General features: G+C 36.9%; 1 protein-coding gene across 6 annotated transcripts in view; it reads right to left on the bottom strand.

The window, feature by feature from the left end:
* 5-HT2A (5-hydroxytryptamine receptor 2A) overlaps positions 1-27,122 on the bottom strand; it is a 300,397-nt gene that overhangs the window by 139,979 nt on the left and 133,296 nt on the right. For all 6 annotated transcript variants that reach the window (XR_010952932.1, XM_067783074.1, XM_067783099.1 and 3 more), the window contains exon 6: positions 23,947-24,441. Coding sequence is in view for 5 of the 6 variants with exons in the window: in XM_067783074.1 (XP_067639175.1) it covers positions 23,947-24,441 (495 nt within the window). In the remaining variant the exon portion in view is untranslated. The remainder of the gene's footprint in view (positions 1-23,946; positions 24,442-27,122) is intronic.

Here is a 27,122-nt window from a genome sequence, read left to right as displayed (position 1 = left end):
ATGCGAAACCAAAGCTGAACCAAAATCAGTATGAAAGAATGAAACCAAAACCATGTTTAAACTAAAATAAAATTTGGAGAGCAAGATTGAAGCCGAAGCCAGGTCTAGATCGAAACCGGAGCCGGAGCGAAACCGAAGGAAAATTAATATTAATATTGAGAGTCCCAACCAAAACCGGAGTGAAATCAAAATTTTATCCGAAGAATGACACCGAAACCATTTTTAAGCCGAAATTTGTTTTGAGGAACTGAACCGAAGCCAGAAGGAGCTTGAAAACAAATAATAACTTTGAAGAACGAAACGAAAGCTATCTTCCTAATTGGCGGAACCTACAGCAAAAGTAATTTAGAAGAACTAAAACAAGCCTCCACCGAAATCTGCATTAACGTAATTTGAAAAACGAATTGCAGCCGTAATTATGTTTAGAGGAAGAAACACGAGCCTAAACCAAAAGTTAATTTGGAGAATAAAACGGTTCGCAAGACTGACGTCGAAACCAAAACCAAATCGAACTCAAACCCGAAAGTAACACAAAAAAACGTAACCGGAACCGGAGCGCATTTCAATCAACTTTTATTTACTCTTAGATTTGAAACCTATTACTTGGGATGAAAGATAAAGATGAGATGATAAAAAAAAAGATTTTTAAACAAGCAGTCTGCCTACCATTTTTCTTCAATCAGGCAATGCCTTTTTCTGACATTAGTCTGAAAACAGCACCGAAACACTTTCCAAAACTGAATCCGTAACGAGATCAAAATCAATATCGAAGCATGGAACACACAAGTTTTTCAAAACCGGAGCGATATCCGAAAGCAAAATTAAATTTGAATAGCGAAGCCTGAATCGATTATGTTTTGAAACGCTCCCGAAATAAGTTTCTATCTATGCACGGCAAGGTATTCAACGGTTTCTTTTAACCCCAAAGACTGCAGCTTATGGAGTTCTAATTATATTCAAGATACGGGGGCACCACAAAACGATTGCTGTAATGCCGCAGCGGGTTAGGGGACTTAGAACATACCCGCGGTGAGTATGCCTGTCGTAAGGGACGACTAAAATATCAAATTGATTCAAGGGGTTGTGTAGCGCAACCCTCTCAAGGGGTTGCCAACGAAATATATAGCTCCTCCAATCCAATTGTCAAACTCACGTGGCCAATCCTATTTTATTAACAGCCGCGGCTCTGGAGGTTCCGAACTCTTGATGGATTAGGGGGTGGGAGGGCGGTATGGCCTAGAAGGCTAGTTGTTACCGGAACGTACCGGATCTGTATCCGACAAAGGACCATCAAACATCGATAAAACTCAACAGTAACGAATGCTGTAGATAAGCTAAGTATGTACCACACAGAGCTCTGAAAGCTTTAACAAGCCCTACTGAAGCATCTGTCACTAACTAATAGAAGAGTTGCAAGGAAGAAGGAGATGTTTTCACACAACAGCACTACACTAACTTTGCTTTAAATACTCTTTCAACTGGTTTGCAGTTTCACCTCATAAACTATGTTCTACAATTTAAACGTGAGTGTTACACTGTATGTCACCAAGTTAGTTTGAAGGTCTATCGTCCCATCGAAGTTCCAAAGTGCACGTATACGAATGCTCTTGACGCTTTTGTGCATCTACAAAAGTTATGGGCTAAGTTAAATTTGAAGTGATGTTGTTGCAGTAACGAATGTTGAGCTGTGGTCAGTCGCAAACCTAAAGCAGCCCAACAAAGGTGTCTAAAATGAGGGTAAATAAGCAAAAGAGACAGCTACGTAAGAAAGAAAAACAAAAGTGGGCAAACTGTGATGTTTGATAAGTAAATAAGGAAAAAGTTTACTTACTGCAAAGATGCATAAAAACCCTTAAAAAGCATCGCTGCACTTGGTTTTTGGTTTTGGGCCTGTACGAACTTAATTTGATAATGTAGGAACGCTTGTAGGGCATACAGATGGGGTTAAAAAAGTGAAAATTAAAGTTTTCATTTTCACTCTATATTTTTTGTGCACAGAAAGTCAAATGAGCTTAATTTTATGGTGGCTAGTCACTAAAGATAAGTCAAGTGGTTCATGTGCTGTATACGTGAGTGTTGAGTATTTCGAGACGAGTTAGAGTGTTATTTGGTTAAGATGAGTAGTCTTGAAATAATTATAACTGCAAGTTGTGTAAGAAATTGAAATGTAAAACATAAAATAATTAAAGTTTTCAATTAGTAGCTTGGATTCTAGAGCCTAGCAACTTTGCGTCACAGTCGTCACAAATAGCAGCAACAGATCATGTGGTTAGCTTGAGCTGGCAGGTCAATAAAGACCTCACATAGACTGGGTACAATCAGTCAGTGTTTCCAAAATATTTTTGATGAAATAAAGGGACGATTCCCAATCAAGTACTAGGTTTTCCAGGACCAAGCTTAATTGGTGCTATGAGATTAGGCAACTCCGCCGCCCTTTATAGCTGAAGCCTTGACCTGGAGAGCGCAAGACATAAGAAAAAGTTAAACAAATTCGAAATCGTTTGACAAGCTCTTAATATGAATCGATATAGCCTTTACGGAAGACGATGTTTGTTATTCTATAATAGCAGGGTGCCCGGTGTTGCTCGGGTTTGACAGATACTAATCAAAATAGGAAGGTGTATTTTAACGCATTGATTCCCGTTACTCAAAGTCAAGTAATCAGTATATACGATTTTATTGATCTTCTTCAAAATGTATCTCCCAATTTTTCTCATTCTTACCTTTTATAATTTCCTTATCTCTCCCTCTTTACACCCTCTACCTCTCTCCTTCTTTTTTCTTAGATCCCTCATTCTTCTAATTTATAATTCCTGGCTTTAACTTTTAAATTTTATTTTGTCACACACAATTCCTACTCAAAATCTCATAACTTATTCAAAATTGTTTAGCTGCACAATTTTTGTCTATCATCCCATATAGACAGCTATTTTTACAATGGAACGCTTAAATTTAATAAAAACTTTTAAGTCACTCAATGCAATCGCTTTAGTTTTTTGTGAATTCAATGCTGTGACCAAACAAAAGAGCTGCACTTAAGTACGTACATGGCGTATGAGTAACTTTTGCTGACATACAGAATTTGTCGCACCACCCAGTGGCGCACGTGAAATTGAAAAAAAAAAATTTATTTAAAATTCTTTGTTCTGAAATATGAAAAAGCTTCGTCTTGATCTAAGGAACCTATAACCAAAATTTTGTGATGATTGAAGCGTGGGAAATACGTTTCCATAGGGAACACACACACACACACAGAATTTATCTTTTATATGTGTTGCGGCGGCGAATGTAACTGATTATCAGCACTAAAATATTAAGAACACGTTACAAGTTGTTTATATTAAAGCGTCGGTTTTAATATCTGTCAAATATTTATATTAATTACAAAAATCCAATTTTAAAACAATTAATTTCCTTTGTACTTACTTCTTCGTGCTTCCTCTTTAGTAATTCGTGAAAAGTGAAGCTCGAAGAAGCCGTTATAGCCAAATTTTTAGAAATCAGTCTCTATACTTAAACAGGGTTGTATTACAAAGTAGGAAAGTTACAAAAAATTATTTCATATGCTTAAGCCACGTATCCATTTCTAACATCCCGCCCCCCGTGAACCGAAGGAGCGTCTGTGATATGAGGTTCACCTCGTACATCCATTACAGCTAACTTTGATGCTGGTCTTCTCAAGGTGCCACTCGATGTCTTTACTAATGCCGACCTTACCTGCCCATCTGGAGCCACGAATACTTCCAACACAATTCCACGCCTCCCCTCGCCCAAATTCTCATTACCATCACACACAATCACAACATCCCCAACTTTAATTGGAGTAACTCTTTCATACCACTTAGTGCGTCTGGTCAATGTTGGCAGATACTCCAGAACCCATCTGCGCCAAAAGGTTTGTTTTAGACATTGCAAAATTCGCCATTGCTTTCTCAAACATGTTTCTTGAGAATCTGCTGAAGTTTGTATATAGCTTGGGCCACCCAGAATCAAATGATTAGGCGTTAATGGATCATCGTCAATACTTTCCAGAGGCAAATGCGTAAGCGGACGAGAGTTTATTAAATTTTCGGCCTCAATTAGTAGACTGTGCAGCGTTTCAATCTGGGGTGCTACCTCTTTCAAAGTGAATGCCAATACTCGTTTCACACTACGGACCATTCTTTCCCATGCACCACCGGCTTCTGGATTTCCAGGCGTATTAAATACTCATTCTATACCACGGCGGGTGCATTCATCTCCAAGACGCTCAGCTACGTGCAACCACTCAATCTTACTTGCTCCCACGAAATTGGTACACCTATCACTACGCATACGTACGGGAACACCTCTGCGATTTACGAAGTTCCGGAGGCATAAGACCACTTCCAAGTGGATTGCTCGAACGGTTAGGCATGTAAACAACGCAACCCATCTCTTTTCACGTCGCCGCCCTATACAAACCAAAACAGGTCTGAAATAGTCCACTCCCGTAAACGAAAAAGGTCTAACATATGGTGTGAGCCGATCAGGTGGTACTTGGTCAATGAGGGGATTCCTTGGAGTAGCAGCTGCATTTTTACAAAGCTGACAGGCGCTTTTAATAGACCGCAAAAGACATCGTACGTTGGGAATCCAATATTTGGACCGTATCGCACCGAAAATAGCCTCAATGTTCTGATGATAAAATAGCTCGTGATAATGACGTACTACTAAACGCGACATAACGTGGGCTTTTGGTAGGATAATTGGTCGTCTGGTTGATAAGTCTACGCATTGAGCATTGTCGATCCGACCGCCTAGGCGCAATATTCCTTGGTCATCGATTATGGGGGTTAAAGTGTACAACGGACTACTTTTCGAAAGCTGCTCTTCATTCCTCAATGTGTCTATATCTTCGGCAAATATGTCCTCCTGCACTAGTCGAACCACCATGAACTCGGTTTCTTTAATATCTTTAGCAGTGATCTTTAATGGTTGTGGAAACGTTTCGATATTATTTTGGACTAAAGAACGGAACCTTTTAACCGCATATCGGACCCAGGTCATGACTCTTAGAAATTTGTAGAAATTCAAAAATTTATAAAAAGGTATAACGTCATCATCTAATTTAATTGAGTATATAAAATTTGTTCTCATCTCGATGTCGTTTTTGCACACTTTAATCGCAGCCGGAAGCATTGGCCATTTGTCTTGGTGCTCTTTCAAAAATTCAGGTCCACTAATCCACTTACTACTTTCAACAAACATCTTGTTAAACTGTGGTCGCGTTGCGTCAACAGCTGGGTTCAAAGTGCCAGGAACCCAGTGCCATTGCGAAACATTTGATGCATTAAGAACTTCTGAAATGCGATTGCACAAAAATTGTTTGTATTGGCGCGCTTCAGACCGAATCCACTGAATGACTGTTTTTGAGTCCGACCAAAATATTGTTGTTTCTGGTACAACCGTATGACTATCATGGATTGTTTTGCTCAAACGCGTTCCTAGTACCGCAGCTTGTAACTCTAGTCTGGGAATTGACATTGGCTTCAAAGGACTGCACCGACACTTGGCTGCGACAAAAGTTACACTAATATTATCAGCATGGCATATGCGGAAGTATGCAGCAGCCGCAAAGGCTAGCTCACTCGCATCTACAAATATATGTAACTGCACTTTAGTAACCGGATCTTTGAATACGCTGTCATAACACCGAGGAATGCTGAATTGTTTTAGCTGGTCAAGCATAGCATACCACTCGTACCATTTTTCATAAATTTCGTCCGGTATGGCATCGTGCCAACTTATATTTAGTCGCCACAATCGTTTCAATAAAATTTTTGGTGCGAGCGTAACATTTGCCAAAAAACCGAAAGGATCAAATATCGACATAGCTATTCCTAGTACTTCTGCCTTCGTTGGCTGCCAACTACCATTCAAAACTGGCTTCGGTATTCTTGCAAAGGTTAAATTAAAAGAGAATACATCACGCTTTGGATCCCAATGCATTCCAAGGACCTTTTCGTATTCGGAATATGTATTACATAAATTTTTAGAGTTACATTGGCGTAAAAGTGATTTATCAATAGATTGGAGCAGTACCTCAGAGCTGGAAACGAAACCCCTTAACTCAAAACCTGCTTTGCTGTGAATTTCAATCACCTTTTTCGTCGTGCTTATACCTTCTTCAATATTAGAGAAACTATCTACATAGTCATCCACATAGTGGCGATTGATAATGGCCTCGACTGCTCGTGGATTTTCGTTTTGAAAAGTCAGCGCATTTATATTTTTTACGTATTGCGCTGAACATGGCGAGCAAATAGAGCCAAAAATCATAGCTCGCATAACGTAAACATCAGGTTTTTTATTTACATTGCTCCCACGCCAAAGAAACCGCTGGGAATGTTGGTCTGCCTCTTGAATATTTATGCGGTGAAACATTTCCCTAATGTTGCCACATATAGCTATTTTACCTTCCCGGAATTTAAATAATAGCCGTGTTTTTTAACACGCGTATATCCGTTTACGCTTAAACTTTATATTGACTGCTAAGAGACAAACTATAAATACACCTCTGAAATTGCTGCGCATAAATTTTGTCCTACTAAATTTCAATACGCATTATACTCAGATGTAACTGAAATATGTGTCTTTGTTTCACCCTGTACACTAATTCTATGTATTATATGTGTGTCCACAATTCATCGCAACTGATTCAGCTATATGTTATACCCTATGGCCATCAGAGCGTTGCGTCTCCGCTTTTCGGTACACCCTGTTGCTGTAGCTAGTTGTTTAACCACAGCCGCTAGATGGGTCTCCTAAGCATTATCTAAGCGAAGATAGACACGGCTAATATTGACTGCAATGGTATCGGCTGATATTCGGCGGGGCCCTTCATAAGTGCAGAATTCAATGACATATTTTCAACCTTAGCTGCAGCGTCGAAAACTAATCGTGGCTTATTTGCTTTAATTACATTGTAAACAGCGAAATGGGGTAAATACCATATACGCGGATTTGGCAGTTTCGTTTCAACTTCAGATAATTTTCGGGCATATCCCTTTTCCAAATATTCATTTATCTTCCCTTTATACCATTCTGAGTAATTCGTATCGCGTGCCATTTTTTGTTCGACCAGCTGAAGTCGCTTTAATGCCACCTCATAACTTTCTGGCATGACTACATTATTACTGTGCCACAAGAGGCCCGTTTCGTACCTATCACCTATTAATTTAGTTGTGCTGCGTAAAATGTGATCTGCTTTAATATCTGCATCGGACTTTATTGGCGCTAGCTTTGTGTTGAACCCTTCAAGTGAAAAATAATCGTCCACTTGCTTTTGCAACTCTTTAATATCGTTATCATCTATGTGTACGTGACACACCGTAGCGTTATCAGTATTATATTCATCAGAAGCAAACAACACCCACCCCAGTTTAGTTTTATGAACTGTGAATCCATCGTTATAGTTTTCTACTTTCAAAGGCCTAATGAGATTGGTATGCGGCATTCCAATTAAAATTTTTGGGGCTGCGTCAACGTAACTCTCAATTGGAATATCTCTTATTGACTCATTAGTGGTGGCAAAAACAATTTCTTTGTAGTTCGCACACCTTTCATATAAAACTTACCTTCACCGTTATTGGTAGCTGAGATTTCCAAGTTTACACGTTCAGAAATCTCACTTGTTGTCTGATTATCAAACCATTTTAAGCGTAGAAAATCCTTCGCGCCAGTTAGACCAATTTTACTTGCTACATCTTCTTCTAATAATGTGACTTTTGCTCCATCATCGATGAACGCTATGACTTGCATGCTTCCTCTTGGCCCATGCAATTCCACAGGCAGAAATTTGAGAAAGGTTCTGTTTATGTTTTTGTTTGTACGCTCTCCTTCAGATTGTTTAAACTGACTATTGTTGTTGTTGCTGTAAATATTTGCATTAGCAACAGATGTTTCAGCTGAGGTGGGGCTGCCAATATTATCGTTCTGATTGTGAAGCAGTCTATTATGGTACTTTTGGCACGATGATATACCACACGCGCGACGTCGTAAACAGTTGTGAACGCTATGTCCCTCAGAAAGGCAACAAAAACATAAACGATTCTTCTTCACAAATTCCCAACGCTCATTATAATTTGATTCTTTAAATTTTTCGCATCGATATAATTTATGGTTGTCATTACACAAAATGCATTTACTCTTTTCTTCCGATATGGCTAGCACAGTTTTTACAGATCTATTACCTTTATTCACCAGCTGATCGGATTTGATATTTGATGTGTTCAACTCAGTTGCTTTAACAACAAACATTGAAATTTGTTGCAACCATAAACTAAATTCGCTAACAGTGGGGTACGGCTTATTTATCATAAATGTGTGACGTGCCCACTCTTCTCGCTTATAAATTGGTAATTTACTTACCAATTCGTCCAGCAGTGTTGTGTTAGAAAGGTGAGGTAGAGCACCAGCGTTTTCCAGGAATGCGACTAAATTTGTTACCATTGCAGATAAGTTGACAATTTCATGCACCTTACCACTTGTGATAGAAGGGAATGCTCTAGCTTTGGCTAGTTGACTACGAATAAGCACCTCCGGTCTTCCAAAATGAAATTCCAACGATGAAATTAAGGCATTCACGCTTGAGGGATGAATTAAAAGCGATTCGACTTTAGACCTGGCGTCTCCCTTTAGGGATTTCTGCAATCTAAGTAGATTTTCAACATTAGTGTACGAAAACATGTAAGTGGTTTCTCGAAAAGCAACAATAAACATTGGCCACTCCTCTGGCGAACCAGAGAACTGTGGCAAATCTTGAAGTTTGCGGTTGTAGGCTGGCATCAGCATTTGTGTCTGGCTATTTTGTATAGGTGACGAAAGTGGTGCATTTAACGATGCACCAGCTGTGGGATAAATGTATGAAAAGTTGTACGGCGGCAAATTTGTAGGATGGCTTCCTGTGATGTAGTTTCTTTGCGGAGCGTAGTGTGACGCTCCAATAGGTGATTGCTGTTCCGATGATACGATGTTATTGTTGTTCCATGAATGGGCATGAAAAACGCTGTTAGAGGTGATGGTAGATATTTATGCAGTGTTGGCGGCTGTAGCTGTAATGTGCTGTGATGTAAGGGCTGGGTAACCAGCGGCAGCAGATGAGATTTCTGGTGATGTGCGGATTGGATAATTCGCAGCAGTGTGTGACAGTGTGTATACTGGACATGAGGCGGCGGTGGCCAATATGGTGGCTGAACAGTAGGCGGCAGTAGAGGCATTTGCATAAATTTTGGTCGTGTTATTAACAGATGATTCAGATGAAGATTCGCAAGGCATATTATTTGCGGTTGTTGACGAAGCGAACGTTTTCATCAAGTTTAGTCTGTCTCTTTCGGACGCTTCCAAGGACAGTTGCAATTTGTGGACTTGTTCCTGAAAATTGCTGATTGTGTCATCTTGAATGACAGTACGATCAGCCTCGCTATCGCTAGATGAATCATTATTCGATTTTGGCATTTTCGGCGACGTGGCGTAATTTCTTAAATTATAGCGTCTCATGTACAAACTTAAAATGGCGATTTTCTTCACATCGATTCGTGGAAGAAATATTAAAATAATATTGCGGCGGCGAATGCAATTGATTATCAGCACGAAAATATTAAGAACACGTTACAAGTTGTTTATATTAAAGCGTCGGTTTTAATATCTGTCAAATATTTATATTAATTACAAAAATCCAATTTTAAAACAATTAATTTCCTTTGTACTTACTTCTTCGTGCTTCTTCTTTAGTAATTCGTGAAAAGTGAAGCTCGAAGAAGCCGTTATAGCCAAATTTTTAGAAATGAGTCTCTATACTTAAACAGGGTTGTATTACAAAGTAGGAAAGTTACAAAAAATTATTTCATATGCTTAAGCCACGTATCCATTTCTAACAATATGAATAGATGTAGTTTATCCAGCTTTCACAATATTTGATGTTCTGTGAAATTTATATTTGAAGTTATCTTAAATTTATGTGTGAAAAAAAAACAGATGGTTATATAACACTGGATTTCACATGAACTGCGAATTTCTTCCTTGTTTTTATTTAAATATAATATCTATGGCACTAGGTTGCTGCAACACCACATACCACGAGTACTCATATTCATTCGTTCTAAACAATTAAGGGTTTTTTATATAAAGCCTGATAACGTACCCTGTAGGAAAAGAAAGCGTGAGCACCAAGTACTCGTGGAGTTCGTTGTGTAAAAATACAGGTATACGTCAAGAAAGTTAATGTTTTTTTTTTTAATTAACTAGAACTCGAAGTTGAAATAAAGCAGAGATAATACTACCAACAAACAAATAATATCGATCTATTTAAGAAGAGCTTTGTCGGCATCTTGCCGGTAAGTGTTAATTTATTTTATTTTGTCTACGTAATATACCAAGCGATATTATTGTCGAGCTATCGGTATTTTATCGCCGAGTAATCTAACTCTTTGTTGGTTTTTTTAATGCTTTGTTATCGACGGGCTTCGGATGTGTCTTCGATTTCATATGAAACCTTTGTTTTTATCTGATTCATAGCAGAGTGTTGAGTTGTTAATAACAAGCCGATAACGAATTGGTAGCAATCCGATAAAAAATCGATATTTACAATAACGTTTCGACATCTTTCGAAAAAATATCAGTAACTCGATAAAAATTGATAGCTTTTCGATGAAATCGACGAATTTCCAAATAAAATCGATGTTTTTGACAATATTTCTATAACTGTTCGAAAAAAATTTAAAGCTCGATAATAAGTCGGCAGCGCTCCGATAACAAATCGATCAATTTCTGATAAATCTAATATCTGATATCTAATAACATCTCTTCAAAACGAAAATGCTAGTGTGTTATATTTGGTGACTGAGATTAATGCTGCAAACAATAAGCTAGAGCTGGAATCTGCTAAAATAAATTCGGCCCTTCAATCTATTCAAAGCAAACTTGCTGATAAAGATAAAATGATTGCTGCCCTCACCTCTGAAGTAAAAAGTCTTCGTAACTCTTTCAATGTTGCCTTTGACAATTTCAAGCTAAGAGTTAGCAGCGAAGCTAATTATTCTTCGATGCCAGTTAATACATTATCAACGTGTGCTACCTCTGTTCCATCTTTCGTTGGCACACTCTTCTACGCTCATACTCTATTACCGAACAAGAGTGTCAATTCTAATATCATTCCCACAAGAACAATGGCTTGCCCAATGCCATCAACAGCTTCGTACACTGTGACGTCGGCAATAACTGATGTTATCTCAGGTTTTACCCTCCCATCTGATTCTTCGGCTGACGCTAATGCGTGTGCGTCAACTGTTAAAGCTAATGCTTGCGCTACTGTTACAACTACGGCGACAGTGACTGCGGCGCCAGTATCCGAAGCTTCTGCTTCTCCTTCGCCAATTGTTAACACTAGTATCACTAACAATGTCACTGATAATGATCATTGGGTGAAGGTGACGAATAAAAGGGCCAGAAACAATAATAACAAGTAAGGACGGGACTGTCTTCGGCTATGCCGAAGACTTCATACCTTTCATGAATGGGGCTGAACAATAATCTTACCCCGTTCGTAATCTCCGAATAATCGGATGTATAATATAAGAAATATCTAGTGAACCGATCTACATACCTAAACGAATTTTAAGATACATATAAAATAAAAAATAGGTAGGTACTTTGTGTGAGGATGCAAAGTTTCATGTTTTTTGTGGTCTGCGTATAAAACTATGACTACGAATCACGTATTTAAACAATACATGACGTAAACGTAACTATTTGATGAAATGCTTTGAATTTTGAAGCTTCTAGCCGTAAAAAAGGGGCAAAAAAATACAGTTTATATGGGGTATATAATATATGTACCACCGATCTCAATGATTTTTTCAGAAATCAATATATTCTATATACGTAAGCATTTGGTGAAATTTGAAGCTTCTAGCTGTTAAAATGGGGCCGAAATCGAAAAAAAAAAATATATATACTATAAATATACTATATATATCATCATATATATATTATATATATCACCGATCTCTATGATTTTTTCAGACAACAATATATGCCATATACGTAAGCGTTCGGTAAAATTTGAAGCTTCTAGCTGTTAAAATGGGGCTAAAATTGCGAAAATATATATATGCACTATATATATACTATATATACCACCATATACATATATACTATATACACCACCGATCTGTATAATTTTTTCAGACAACAATATATGCTATACACGTAAGCATTCGTTGAAATTTGAAGCCTCTAGCTCTTAAAATAGGGCAGTAATTACGAAAAGTTTCTTATCTGAACAATGGGTTGTGGGGGATATATACTATATATACGACTGATCTCATCAATTTTTCAGGCAACAATATGTGCAATATACGAAAGTATATGGTGAAGTTTGAAGCTTCAATCTGTTAAATTGGGTAAGGTATTACAAAATTCCTTTTTTTCTGAAAAATCGGTTGTATGGAAGATATATGCTATAGTGGTCCGATCCGGCCGGTTCCGACAAATGTCTAATCGGACACCCAAATACACCTGCTCACCAAATTTTATCAAGATACCTCAAAAATTGAGGGACTAGTTTGCATACAAACAGACAGACCGACAGACGGACAGACAGACAGACGGACATGGCTAAATCAACTCAGCTCTTCATTCTTATTATTTCGGTATACTTAATGGTGGGTCTATCTATTTTCCTTTAAGGACTTACAATTTTGGGTTTCGTGACGAAATTAATATACCATTTCATTTTCAGGAAAGGTATAAAAATGCTCGTGCTACTACTACAAAATAATAATAATAAATTCGCATAAGAAGAACTAATGACTATACTGATCTGAATGTCGCTGACCGCTACAAATGGCTCCATTTGGCTTCTTTTTCACCATCCGTATCGGAGGATGATATAAAAAATTATGTGGCTAAACAAATTGATTTAGATATAGCTCTACTTTCATGCTCTAAACTGATAAAGAAAGACGTCTCAACTCAATCCCTGAATAGGATTAATTTTAAATTAGGAGTTCCTGAGTCCTCTTATTAAAAATTATTATGTTCGGATATCTGGCCAACAAATGTTACCGTAAAGCCTTTTCAGATTTTTCGGAAGGGTCGACGAAAGCTATTACGTGCGTAGCAAGTAGTACCCGATTACACATAAACAATAATAGTGAGCTGAAAATTTACTTTTATAATGTATCTGGTATGAGAACCAAATCTGAATTGGTGCACAACTTTAGTGAGCAAATGAATTATGACATCTTTGTTTTCGTTGAAACCAGAACTCTCTTGATGGTGAATTCTTCAACTCAAATTTGTTCACTGTATTTCGCAAAGATCGTGATGCTAAAAAAACTGGCTGCCTTCGAGGAGGTGGTGTTCTTATCGCTATTAAGCGTCAATTGCAAGCGTCTTTAGTCCCACTTTCGAATGGTGACTCTTTACTGGATCAGCTTTGTGTATGTGTTAGCTGTTCCACACCGCAAGGCTCTTTATATATTCTCGTGTCGTACGTGCCACCGGGCAACTCTTTTGAGTCATACAATGCCCACGCAGACAACATTGAATCATTAAAGAGCACCATCTCTGCGTGCTTGGCGATTTCTAACTCTCTAACATTAATTGGTCAACCAGCATTTCTAATAAATACGGTCTCACGCCCAATAATGTCATCTCAAATCAGGAATTTTATTTTATCGATAATGTACTTAGTCTTAACTTAATTCAAATTAATAAGTATTGTAATACTCTAAATATATTATTGGATCTCATATTCATGTGACAATTTTTGTTGTGAAGTTAGTGAGTGCTTGAATCCAGTTACTTCAAAGGACAGTCATCATCTTCCACTTGTCGTCGAGTTTAGTTTTTATCATTTTCCTCCGGTTACTACTGACAGTAAATTAATCTTTAATTATTCTTTGTGTGACTTTGCAAGTCTCAATGATTCTTTACTTGAAATAAATTGGTAGGATCTATTTTGTGGGCTTGGTACTTCTGTTAGCTTTTCCACTTTTAAATCTATTTTATTCACCCAATGTTTGGATAGAATCCCCTTGCGGGTAAAAAGAGCTTACAAACTACCTTGGCACACTAAGAAATTAAAAAAACTCAAGAATCTTAAAAACAGATTCTTAAAAAAATTTCAAAAGAATAAGAATAACACGTTCTTCAGTAAATATAAGTCGTAGTTAAGGATTTTAATACTTTGAATAAAACTCTTAATTCCGAGGATATGCGAAATATCGAGGGTAACATCAAATCGAATCCAAAAAGTTTTTGGAAATATCTTAAGGACAAAAAGTGTTCCGCTAGTGTGACTACCTCGCTGATAACCCGGCGAAAACTCCAAATGAGACTGCTAACTTATTTGCTGATTTTTTTAAATCCAATATTTCTGCGGATGATAGTTATCAACCGGTCGATTTTTCGAATAGCCTGAACTCTGCCTTAAATTTCGGAGCTCTGCATCTTTCTTCTGATGATATTAGTGGAGCTATTAATAATCTTAAGTTTTCTTCTCAAACAGATTTAGACGGATTTTCCCATCTTATTGAAAAATTGTCCGGCCTTGGTTTATCCTCTCCAACTTATTTTCAACAAATCACTCTCCTCTGGGAATTTTATTGATGATTGGAAGGTTACGTCTATTACGCCTATCTTCAAGAGTAGCAACAAAAATGATGTGCGTAACTACAGACCCATATCCAAAACGAACACTGTTTCCAAAATTTTTGAACATGCATTCTAAGTTGAGCTTTGGGGTTAAGTCCCTTATTTCTCCTTATCAGCATGATTTCATTGCTGGTTTCATTGCGGAGAGCTCGACGATTTCTAACCTTGCTGCTGTTTTCAGTGACTATTGCATTGAGTCTTTTTTAGCTGGCTCGCAGGTAGATTGTATCTATACTGACTTTTCAAAAGCCTTTGATAGGGTCTCCCATAGAATCCTAATTAATAAACTAGGATGCCTTGGTTTTCATTCTTCCTTTCTGTTATGGTTAAGTTCATATTTATGCAACAGGCGGAGTGTTGTCACTGTTGATGGGGAGTCTTCTATTCCCTTTATTGCCTCTTCAGGGGTACCACAGCGGAGTATACTAGGTCCATTATTATTTAATATTTTTATTAATGACATTAGTAATTGCTTTACATTTGCTAAATGTCACCTTTACGCTGATGACCTAAAATTGTTCTCAATTATTAAATCGCCTGATGATACATTGAAATTGCACATTACCAAGCTACATCTGTGGTATCTCAAGTCTCATCTGTCCTTAAATGCATCTAAGTGATTTCATGTGACCTATTCTAAGTCATCCAATATACTTCGCTCAAAATATAGTATTTTTAATTCTGAACTTCAATATCTTAATGAGATTAAGGACCTTGGGGTTATATTTGATAGCAAGTTTTCATTCAATAGTCATATTAGCCACGTTACCTCTAAATATTACTCAATGCCGGGTTTTGTTAGGTGCAATTCCGCGAAATTCTTTGACCCTTATACTTTTAAAGTTCTCTAAACTTCTTTTGTCAGGTCTCATTTAGAATATGCTGTCTTTATTTGGAGACGTAGTACTATGACAGCTATAAATATACTAGAGAGAATACAAAAACGCTAAGTATGCCCTTTGGACGTTAAATTTTGAGGAGCCCATACCATCTTATGCTGCTCGTCTTACACTTTTAAGTCTCAAATCCTTGGAGCGTCGAAGATCTATACTCTTCTTGTCCTTTACTTTCAAAATTATCAAGGGCCTAATTGACTGTCCATAATTATTAGAAAGGATTCGGTTGAATGTTCCTCAGCGGTTTCTTCGTAATGTGTCTCCTTTCTATGGGGTTAATACGAGAACGCTAAGTGCTCGTAAGGGAGTTTGATTCATTAAGTGATGCTATCACTTTGGATTTTTCGATACCAAGTAATGCTTCTTTCGCGATGCTTAACTCAAAGTGGTTCGATTTATGCACAAAATTAGTATGTATAATTAAATAAAGAATAAAGCTATTATGTTTTAATGCATGAAAAACATGAAGCAGTTATACTGATCCTCTAAATTCATATAATAATAAGTTGTTTTGGTTTATCAAAGAAAAAAGAAATATTGAAATCAAAGCAGTGAATTGAAATTGATACACACATTATGTGCTTCCAATGCAATTTGTCCCTTCCGTCACATGCTAAAACGGTGATATATTTTTTGTGTGTTAATTACGCAACTAACATGTAACTAAAAAAGGACTTAAGCTCCACCTTAAAACATATGGTACAGTCAATTTTGAAGCATTTTTTTATAGATTGTTTGAAATAGACGAGTGTATTCATTCACTTACATAGGAAAGTGATCCTGTACTCCCACCCGTCACTCCTAGAAAACGGTACTTTTTGTTTAAATCACACAGAGACGTTTCATTATTTATTAACTTCGTATTAAATGAGTGTTCGCCTTTGATTGATATAATTTCAAAACTGCTTTAATTACCAGATAAAGAGAAATTATTTAAAGTTTGAGTCAAAGTAAAGCCAAAATGTTCCAACCATCACTATGGAACGCCCCCTATAACACATGGAAAAACTATCGTTACTAAATCGATAACTTATCAATAAGAAACTGATAAATCTTCTATTAAAAACGAATGGATAATCAATAACATAGACAAATTTATATCACCTCCATAGCAAATCGACAACTCATCGTTTTGACTTCTTACCTTCCATTTTCTATAATTTTCATTTTGCCATCGCTTTGCTAATTTTGCTAGCGGTTCGAATGAAAATTCTATTTTTGTCAAGCTGAAAGATATTTCTAATGCTCTTCACAGAACTTTATCAATGTTATACTTGCAAATTTTCCTACTGGGTATGTCAGTTACTCAAAAGTGTATGTTAAACCATTCAAAGAATGCTTATATTCGAGTATACTTGGGTCTACACACACATTTGTTCTTGCAGCACTTATGGCTTGGCCAAGTATGTCAGTTCATTTGCACATAAAATCACGTGCCTGAAAATTTCGTTGGTGATGATGAGCTAAAAAAATTTATAAACGCACAATGATAACCATTCCCTAGAGGTTTGTACATTAGTGCACCTATTCCGAAAAAATAACCTACTAAAAAATTAAAACATTATTCATAAAATTAGGAACCATACTTTCCGCTAAAAATTGAATTTGGAAAATCAAAGCGAAAGTGTGACAATTGCTTTTCAGTCACAGTCACAATCACAGATAAAAATCGCTGTGCTTGAAAAGTCACTGTCAAAAATGACGTTGTTCTTCAAAAATTGCTGGATATGCCAACTAAATAAAATACTATTAATTGCGATTTGTTTTCCCGCAGGGTATGCCAAGCAGATATTACGCGCATGCAGATATTTTCCTGAATGAAGCATTTACTATGAATTCGCAGTAAGACATTAAAGCAGCGATTGGCAAAATGGCTCGTACGAGCCTTTTGCTCATACGGCACGCTTTGCACATTTAAGTGCTCGGTGAGGGACGATCAAGTGAAGGTATGTGGGGCGAAGAACACAGGAAGAAAATAATATACAAACTCACATAAGATTGATAAAGAGAGAGTATTTGTGGAAAATAGAGCTGCCACCGCTCTTATTATGTTCAAATTATTAAGCGTTTTAGGATAAACTAGCCTTTACCGGCGGCTTCGATCGCACTAAGGGCCACAAATATGTAATGTCGCTTTTGTGTTTCACAACTCGAACTGAATTTTCAGTTGTAATTTTAAAAGTTCCTTTACGGCTCAAATCATAAACAAAGCAAGTTTTGAAAATAGAAAAATGGTCGCCGTAAATTAAACACACATGCAACACATGCTCCAACAATTTTTGCAGTGTGGATTTAATGATATATGTATGTGAGCTGAAGAAATTTGAAAATTCCTCCATAATTTGAAATTTATAAATGAAAGCAGTTATGTTTATAATAAAACTGGTAAAATTAGTCGTTGTTTATGCGATTGGTACCTTTTTATACTCAGTTGAGCAGAGCTCACAGAGTATATTAAGTTTGATTGGATAACGGCTGGTTGTACATATATAAAGGAATCGAGATAGATATAGACTTCCATACATCAAAATAATCAGGATCGAAAAAAAATTTGATTGAGCCATGTCCGTCCGTCCGTCCGTCCGTCAGTTAAAACGATAACTTGAGTAAATTTTGAGGTATCTTGATGAAATTTGGTATGTAGGTTCCTGAGAACTCATCTCAGATCGCTATTTAAAATGAACGATATCGGACTATAACCACGCCCACTTTTTCGATATCGAAAATTTCGAAAAACCGAAAAAGTGCGATAATTCATTACAAAATACAGATAAAGCGACGGTACTTGTTAGATTGGTTGAACTTATGACGCAGAATAGAAAATTAGTAAAATTTTGGACAATGGGCGTGGCACCGCCCACTTTTAAAAGAAGGTAATTTAAAATTTTTGCAAGCTGTAATTTGGCAGTCGTTGAAGATATCATGATGAAATTTGGCAGGAACGTTACTCCTATTACTATATGTACGCTTAATAAAAACTAGCAAAATCGGATAAGGACCACGCCCACTTTACAAAAAAATTTTTTTTTTAAGTAAAATTTTAAATCTTAAATTTAATATCTTTACAGTATATAAGTAAATTATGTCAACATTCAACCCCAGTAATGATATGGTGCAACAAAATACAAAAATAAAAGAAAATTTCAAAACGGGCGTGGCTCCGCCCTTTTTCATTTAATTTGTCTAGGATACTTTTAACGCCATTAGTCGAACAAAAATTAACCAATCCTTTTGAAATTTGGTGGGGGCATAGATTTTATGACATTAACTGTTTTCTGTGAAAATGGCCGAAATCGGTTGAAGTCACGCCCAGTTTTTATACACAGTCGTCCGTCTGTCCTTCCGCATAGCCGTTAACACGATAACTTGAGCAAAAATCGACATATCTTTAATGAACTTAGTTCACGTGCTTACTTGAACTCACTTTATCTTGGTATGAAAAATGAACGAAATCCGACTATGACCACGCCCACTTTTTCGATATCGAAAACTACGAAAAATGAAAAAAAATGCCATAATTCTATACCAAATACGAAAAAAAGGATGAAACATGGTAAGGTAATTGGATTGTTTTATTGACGCGAAATATAACTTTAGAAAAAAACTTTATAAAATGGTTGTAACACCTACCATATTAAGTAGAAGAAAATGAAAAAGTTCTGCAGGGCGAAATAAAAAACCCTTAAAATCTTGGCAGATATTACATATATAAATAAATTAGCGGTATCCAACAGATGATGTTCTGGGTCACCCTGGTCCACATTTTGGTCGATATCTGGAAAACACTTTCACATATACAACTACCACCGCTCCCTTTTAAAACCCTCATTAATACCTTTAATTTTATACCCATATCGTACAAACTCATTCTAGAGTCACCCCTGGTCCACCTTTATGGCGATATATCGAAAAGGCGTCCACCTATAGAACTAAGCCCCACGCCCTTTTAAAATACTCATTAACACCTTTCATTTGATACCCATATCGTACAAACATTTTCTAAAGTCACCCCCGGTCCACCTTTATGCCGATATCTCGAAAAGGTGAACACCTATAGAACGAAGGCCAACTCCCTTTTAAAAAGACTCATTAGAACCTTTCATTTCATACCCATATCGAACAAACAAAGTCTAGAGTCACCCCTGGTCCACCTTTATTGCGATACCTCGAAAAGGCGTCCACCTATAGAACTAAGGCCCACTCCCTTTTAAAATACTCATTAACTCCTTTCATTTGATACCCATATTGCACAAACGAATTCTAGAGTCACCCCTGGCCCACCTTTATGGCGATATCTCGAAACGGCGTCCACCTATGGAACTAAGGATTACTCCCTTTTAAAATACTCATTAACACCTTTTATTTGATACCCATATCGTACAAACGCATTCTAGAGTCAACCCTGATCCACCTTTATGGCTATATCCCTAAATGGCGTCCACCTATAGAACTATGGCCCACTCCCTCATAAAATACTCTTTAATGCCTTTCATTTGATACACATGTCATATAAACATATTCCAGGGTTTCCCTCGGTTCATTTTCCTACATGGTTATTTTCCCTTATGTTGTCACCATAGCTCTCAACTGAGAATGTAATGTTCGGTTACACCCGAACTTAACCTTCGTTACTTGTTTTTATTTATTTCACAACTTTTTTGGTTTTGTGGGTCAAAGTGTTCTCTTGTTTTATTTGTAAACTGATACATTTCTTTCTAGGCTCACGGCAACACTGCCAACAAGTCTGAAAAGGGTTTCGTATTCCCACGATTGTATACGAAAAGTGCTTTAGTACGTTTTTCTACTACTACTTCCTCTAATGCCACTACTATAAAAATACTTTTATGTGTATATTGCAAAATTAGTCGGCTTGCATATAATTAAATGTATGTGAAGGCGAAATGAATGTCAATAATGCGCTGCTTAACATAAAGTCGACTTCAGTCTATGGTTATTCCGTTTTTCGTATTTCTTGCCAAAAAATATATATTTTTGTTTTCGTGCTATTGCAACACAGTTTGGGAATTGGTTTTCGAGGTTGAGAGAGAATATTTTCGTATCAGTTTTTTAGTGTTTCCGCAACCTTCTTGCGCTGAATATCACTTGAGAGGAAGTGTACGATATTTCTAATGTATTTTTTTACTCCCCTAATACCCCAAAGCACACAAATGTCTCACCTAGCACTCGCTGGCACTGAAACTGATTTAGGAGCCGAAAATAGGCCCATCCCTGCATTAAAGCATTCGCAATGAGTTAAGCTGCAGACATTGGTGCTTTATAGGTAACCGTATCGGTAACCTTATAACAGCTGATTCGACCAACTTTATGGGAATCAATGCAAGCGATTATTGGTGCCGCTAAGGTCGTAACCGTATCGTAGCCAACCAATTGGTTTTTCGTTTACCGTCGTAACGATAAGCAGCTAATTACGTTATGGATACGACTACAGCGATACGACATACGGCACCAATGACTCCCGCTTTATGAGCTATATTTATTGCATGCAACAGTACGTAAATATGTTTGCATATATGTTTGTTTGTAATTAGATGCACTTTTACTGTTGCGTGTGCAGAGGAACTAGAGACATGGTATCGCATACAAAGTATCGATAAGATACTCATTTGAAATATCGCTCGACAATTATTGGCTTTTCGTTTGTAACGAAAGAAGAGGACATCGTAGTCAGAAATATCGATATCAATATATCAAGAAAATAATTTTCCCAGCAAAGTGGGGTATTTACATTCTATGAAATGTAAAGAGATTCGCAGCTGGGGAAGTCACGGTTACACGGCTTGATGTCTGGCCTCGCGTAGAGAGTTCACAATGGATGAAATGCGTCTTTGATTAGAAAAAAACGAGAATTCAAAGCATGGATACTCGTTCTCTTAAAATATCTACTAACGAAAGCATCGCGTTAAAGATATCGCTATGGATATGTTAACGTATCAAAATGTGTACCCCTATGAAGTATGCTCTTCACATTTCAAATGCATCATTCGCAGGTTTTCAAATTTTTATTTAACCCTCCACTAAGTTTACTGTTGTTGTTTTTAGCTTACATTATTTGCTTTTGGCTTATTTTGAATGTGCGCGTGAATATACAAAGAAGCTTAAGCGAATTCGAAAAAAAAATTTATAAATTTTAAAACACGAGAAGCTCAAGTATGGTTTCACTTGTTTTATTTTTGTACATTAACACGTATAAAAATCGGGCTTTGTGCAGATTAATGAGGCGTAGTGATGGGCGTTAGCAGAAAACATGCTTTGTAGTAGCTCTTTTGAGATTATGGCTGGACTAATTAAAGATATTTTCAGGATTATTTGTGGAAAATATTAATTTGAATTTCGGGTTTGATTTTCAGCTCACGTCGAGGCCATTTCTAGGTATTATTTGAAGCGCATACTGATAACGACTATTTTCGAGCTAGATTCGGTGATTCAAAGGGTTGAGAAGCGCATTTCAAAGCTTCACAGCTTCCACAACACGTGTGTCAAACGCAACCACGCGAGTGGAATCCTGCAACAAATATAAATGTATCTTGCATATATTAAGCAGGCGAGAATCCTAAGTTCCTTATGGAACTAGGAGGTTGGGACGGGATGGCTTCGAAGATTGAATATATTAAATCGTTCATGAGATGGTTCTCCTTAATGGTGCTCGCTACGGGAAAGTACTGGATCTGTGTCCGGCAAAAAACAATTAACATCGACAACGCTCTCAAAAATCTTCGGGGAGTGTTTTTATTGCTACAACAACAACGACAGCAGCTCGATCCATTAAGAATCGAGGTGGTTTTCAGAATCACATGGGCGTGATTTCGGGCCAAGTAAGTCCTACCACAATAAAATTCGGCATATTTAGGGACTAATAACGTGTTACCTATGTTGTAGGTATCACAACGGACCTTCGTGTTGTCCAAGTGAGCTATCCTTATCCACCTAACCTAACCTAACCTAGATACCGTTCCTTTTCTTCTTATTAATTTCAATTACGTGTTTCTTTGGGTTTATTTCAAAATGACCTCAAAACATTTTTGGAATCCTTTTGAGGCTACATCTCGGGGCGCGGACATATTGGGATCATTTCATTATAGTTATGGCCTTACTTCAATATTATTTCTGAAGTAATTTTGGTACTGTTTTTGTGTTAGGGGAAGGGAGCGAGGAAAGAAGAAGGGAGGGGGTGGGGGAGGTAAATGAGAAGAAAAAAATTTTAGTAAAAGTAAGGCTATGAAATAGGGAATTAATAATAGTAAGAGTAAGAGTACGTTAGGTTATGTTAGGTTTAACTGGCAGGTCCATTGGGACCTCATGTGGACTAAATGAGTTCATAGCATAACCAGAATATTGCTTGATGAACAAACTGAAAAATACCACCAAAAGCCAGGGTTTGGTCAAAAGTGAGGGTAGGAGTAACAGACAGAATAAGGGTTAGAGCAAAGAGCAACCACTTTGCAAGCTAATAGCAAAAGTAAGAGTAAGAGAAATAGTAGAACTAAGATTATGGGTAAGATGGAAGCGTAGGAGCAAGAGTAAGAGTAGGAGTAAAATTAAGAGTAAGAGTATGGCTAAGAGTAAGAGTAAGAATAAGAGTAAGTTCAAGAGTAAGACTAAGAGTTAGAGTAAGAGTAGGAGTATGAGTAAGAGTAAGAGTGAGAGAATAGTAAGAGTAAGAGAAAGAATAAAAGTAAGGGTAAGATTAAGATTAAGATTATGGTTAAGATTAAGATTAATATTAATATTAAGATTAAGAGTAAGAGTAAGAGTAAGAATAAGAGTAAGAGTAAGATTACGAGTTAGAGTTAGAGTAAGAGTAATAGTAAGAGTTAGAGTAATAGTAAGAGTAAGAGTAATAGTAAGAGTAATAGTAAGAGTAAGAGTAATAGTAAGAGTAAGAGTAAGCGTAAGAGTAGGATCCTGAGTTAGAACAAGATCAAGATCAAACAAGAGTACGAGTAAGAGCAAGAGCAAGACCAAGCAAGAGCAAGGATAAGAGTAAGACTAGAGGTAAAATAAAGAGTGAAGATAACAAATTTTAGGCGGCCTATGATTGGAAAACTTTTGTAAAGAATTTTTGAGTCTCTTGTTACTTGTCTTAGAAAACAAATTTGGAACCTTTCACGTGGTAGGTAAGCACACTTCTATCTTACACGCTTGTTTGTTATATTACCTACATCTAGTTAAGAATCTTTAATATCAGTAGCTGTTAAGATATACACCAGAAACCGATTAGATATTAAGTAATATGGTCTTGATTACTTCGACCAAACTTAAAGCGGTCTTCCAAATTTTCTTATTCTATCAACTAACATATTCTCCTGAACACGTTGTCTTTTCGCGTGTGTGCCCTGATATTTTTACTTACCTATTCATAATATTTGCGTTGCCATGTTTCCGCCAGTAGCTGTTATGTTGCGCCGATTTCGATTGTGTCAGTCGATTTGACTGACGATTATAATTGTCATGTGCTGGTGATTTAATACGCACTGAAGATGTAGAGGAATGACGTTTGATATGCCGACGAAAGCTTGTACGACAGTTGAACAAAGAACCACCAAAAATACCTCCACCACTATTAACTTCATCTATACTAACTGCTTTGCTACCGCCGTTGGTGTAATTTGTATTATTTGTATGTCGTATTCCATGCTTACATTGTTTATCACAATCATCATGACCAGTGTTAATATTGTTGTCGTTGCCATCATCGTTAATGTTACTAAAATTACGATTGCTGTCACTGGCACAATATTTGCTGTAGGTGGTATGACTATTATTACTACCACGAAAGCTGTTGTTTTGGTGAAGTTGCAATTGCTGCTGGCTATTTTGTGGTCTTGTTGTGAAACGCCCTCCCAATCTGTGAACAAAAGTAGAAATGTGTTGGTTAAATTAATAATCAATTTTTTGTTCTTGTTGTAAGGAATTATTTGTATGTCGGTAAAAATGTGAGTACTATCAAAGAAGCTTATTGTAATGATATGATGATATTTTTAATAACTTAACATACTTCCAAATGGTACGGAAATTAATTCGAAACCAGTAAGGACGAGACCGTATTTCATACCCTTCATAAATGGAGCTAAACAATAATATTTTCAAATTCTTTATACTCCAATAAAGGGCTGTATAAGATGTCTCGTGTATTGAGAAGAAATGTACATAAGGAAAGAAAATGTATACTTTGTGTGAGGATACAAAGTTTCACGTATCTTGTGGTCTGCATAGGATAGCTTTGACACGCATCACCTATCTGAACAATATATTCATATTCATATTCATATTCAGTTTATTCAGTCTATGATTTACATCTTACAGACTAGATATAGAAATTACAAAAAACAAGTAAGGAAGGCTAAGTTCGGGTGTAACCGAACATTACATACTCAGTTGAGAGCTGTGGAGACAAAGTAAGGGAAAATCACCATGTTGTAAAAAGAAACTAGGGTAACCCTGCAATGTGTTTGTATGACATGTGTATCAAATGGAAGGTATTAAAGAGTATTTTCAGAGGAAGTGGGCCATAGTTCTATAGACGGACGCCATTTAGGGATATCGCCATAAAGGTGGACCAGGGGTGACTCTAGAATTTATTTGTACTATATGGGTATCAAATGAAAGGTGGTATATGGGTATCAAATGAAAGGTGAGTATTTTAAAAAGGTGGACCAGGGGTGACTCTAGAATTTATTTGTACTATATGGGTATTAAATGAAAGGTGGTATATGGGTATCAAATGAAAGGTGAGTATTTTAAAAGGGAGTGGGCCTTAGTTCTATAGGTGGACGCCTTTTCGGAATATCGTTATAAAAGTGGACCAGGGTTGACTCTAGAATGCGTTTGTACAATATGGGTATCAAACGAAAGGTGTTAATAAGTGTTTTAAAAGGGAGTGTGCCTTAGTTCTATAGGTAGACGTCTTTTCGGGATATCGCCATAAACGTGGACCAGGGGTGACTCTAGAATGCGTTTGTACAATATGGGGATCAAATGAAAGGTGTTAATGAGTATTTTAAAAGGGCGTGGGCCTTAGTTCTATAGGTGGACGCCTTTTCGAGATATCGCCATAAAGGTGGACCAGGGGTGACTCTAGAATTTGTTTGTACGATATGGATATCAAATGAAAGGTGTTAATGAGTGTTTTAAAAGGGTGTGGGCCTTAGTTCTATAGGTGGACGCCTTTTCAAGATATCGCCATAAAGGTGGATCAGGGGTGACTCTAGAATTTGTTTGTACGATATGGATATCAAATGAAAGGTGTTAATGAGTATTTTAAAAGGGAGTGGGCCTTAGTTCTATAGGTGGATGCCTTTTCGAGATATCGCCATAAAGGTGGGCCAGGGCTGACTCTAGAATTTTTTTGTACGATATGGGTATCAAATGAAAGGTGTTAATGAGTATTTTAAAAAGGAGTGACCCTTACTTCTATATGTATACGCGATGGGGTATCAAATTAAAGGTATTAAAGGTATTAATGATGGTTGGGAGCCCTTTGTTGTATATGTGAAGGCGTTTTCGAGATATCGACCAAAATGTGGACCAGGGTGATCCAGAACATCATCTGTCGGGTACCTCTAATTTATTTATATATGTAATACCACGAACAGTAATCCTTACAAGATTCCAAGGGCTTTTGATTTCGCCCTGCAAAACTTTTTAATTTTCTTCTACTTAATATGGTAGGGGTCACACCCATTTTACCTAGTTTTTTTCTAAAGTTATATTTTGCGAAAATAGACCAATACAATTACCATGTTTCATCCCTTTTTTCGTATTTGGTATATAATTATGGCATTTTGTTCATTTTTCGTAATTTTCGATATCGAAAAAGTGGGCGTGGTCATAGACGGATTTCGGCCATTTTTTACACCAATACAAAGTGAGTTCAGATAAGTACGTGAACTGAGTTTAGTAAAGATATATCGATTTTTGCTCAAGTTATCGTGTTAACGGCCGAGCGGAAGGACATACGGTCGACTGTGTATAAAAACTGGGCGTGGCTTTAACCGATTTCGCCCTTTTTCACAGAAAACAGTTATCGTCCTAGAATCTAAGCCTCTACTAAATTTCACAAGGATTGGTAAATTTTTGTTCGACTTATGGCATTAAAAGTATCCTAGACAAATTAAATGAGAAAGGGCGGATCCACGCCCATTTTGAAATTTTCTTTTATTTTTGTATTTTGTTGCAACATATCATTACTGGAGTTGAATGTTGACATAATTTACCTATATACTGTAAAGATATTAACTTTTCTTTTAAAATTTGAATTAAAAAAATTTTTTTAAAAAGTGGGCGTGGTTGTTCTCCGATTTTGCTAATTTTTATTAAGCAGACATATAGTAATAAGAGTAAAGTTCCTGCCAAATTTCATAATGATATCTTCAACGACTGCCAATTACAGCTTGCAAAACTTCTAAATTACCTTCTTTTAAAAGTGGGCGATGCCACGCCCATTGGCCAAAATTTTACTATTTTTCTATTCTGCGTCATAAGTTCAACTCACCTACCAAGTTTCATCGCTTAATCCGTATTTGGTAA

This window comes from Eurosta solidaginis, chromosome 1 (assembly GCF_040869045.1).
Source record: "Eurosta solidaginis isolate ZX-2024a chromosome 1, ASM4086904v1, whole genome shotgun sequence".
Classification (NCBI taxonomy): Eukaryota; Metazoa; Arthropoda; class Insecta; order Diptera; family Tephritidae; genus Eurosta; species Eurosta solidaginis.
This window is presented reverse-complemented; position numbering and strand designations above follow the sequence as displayed.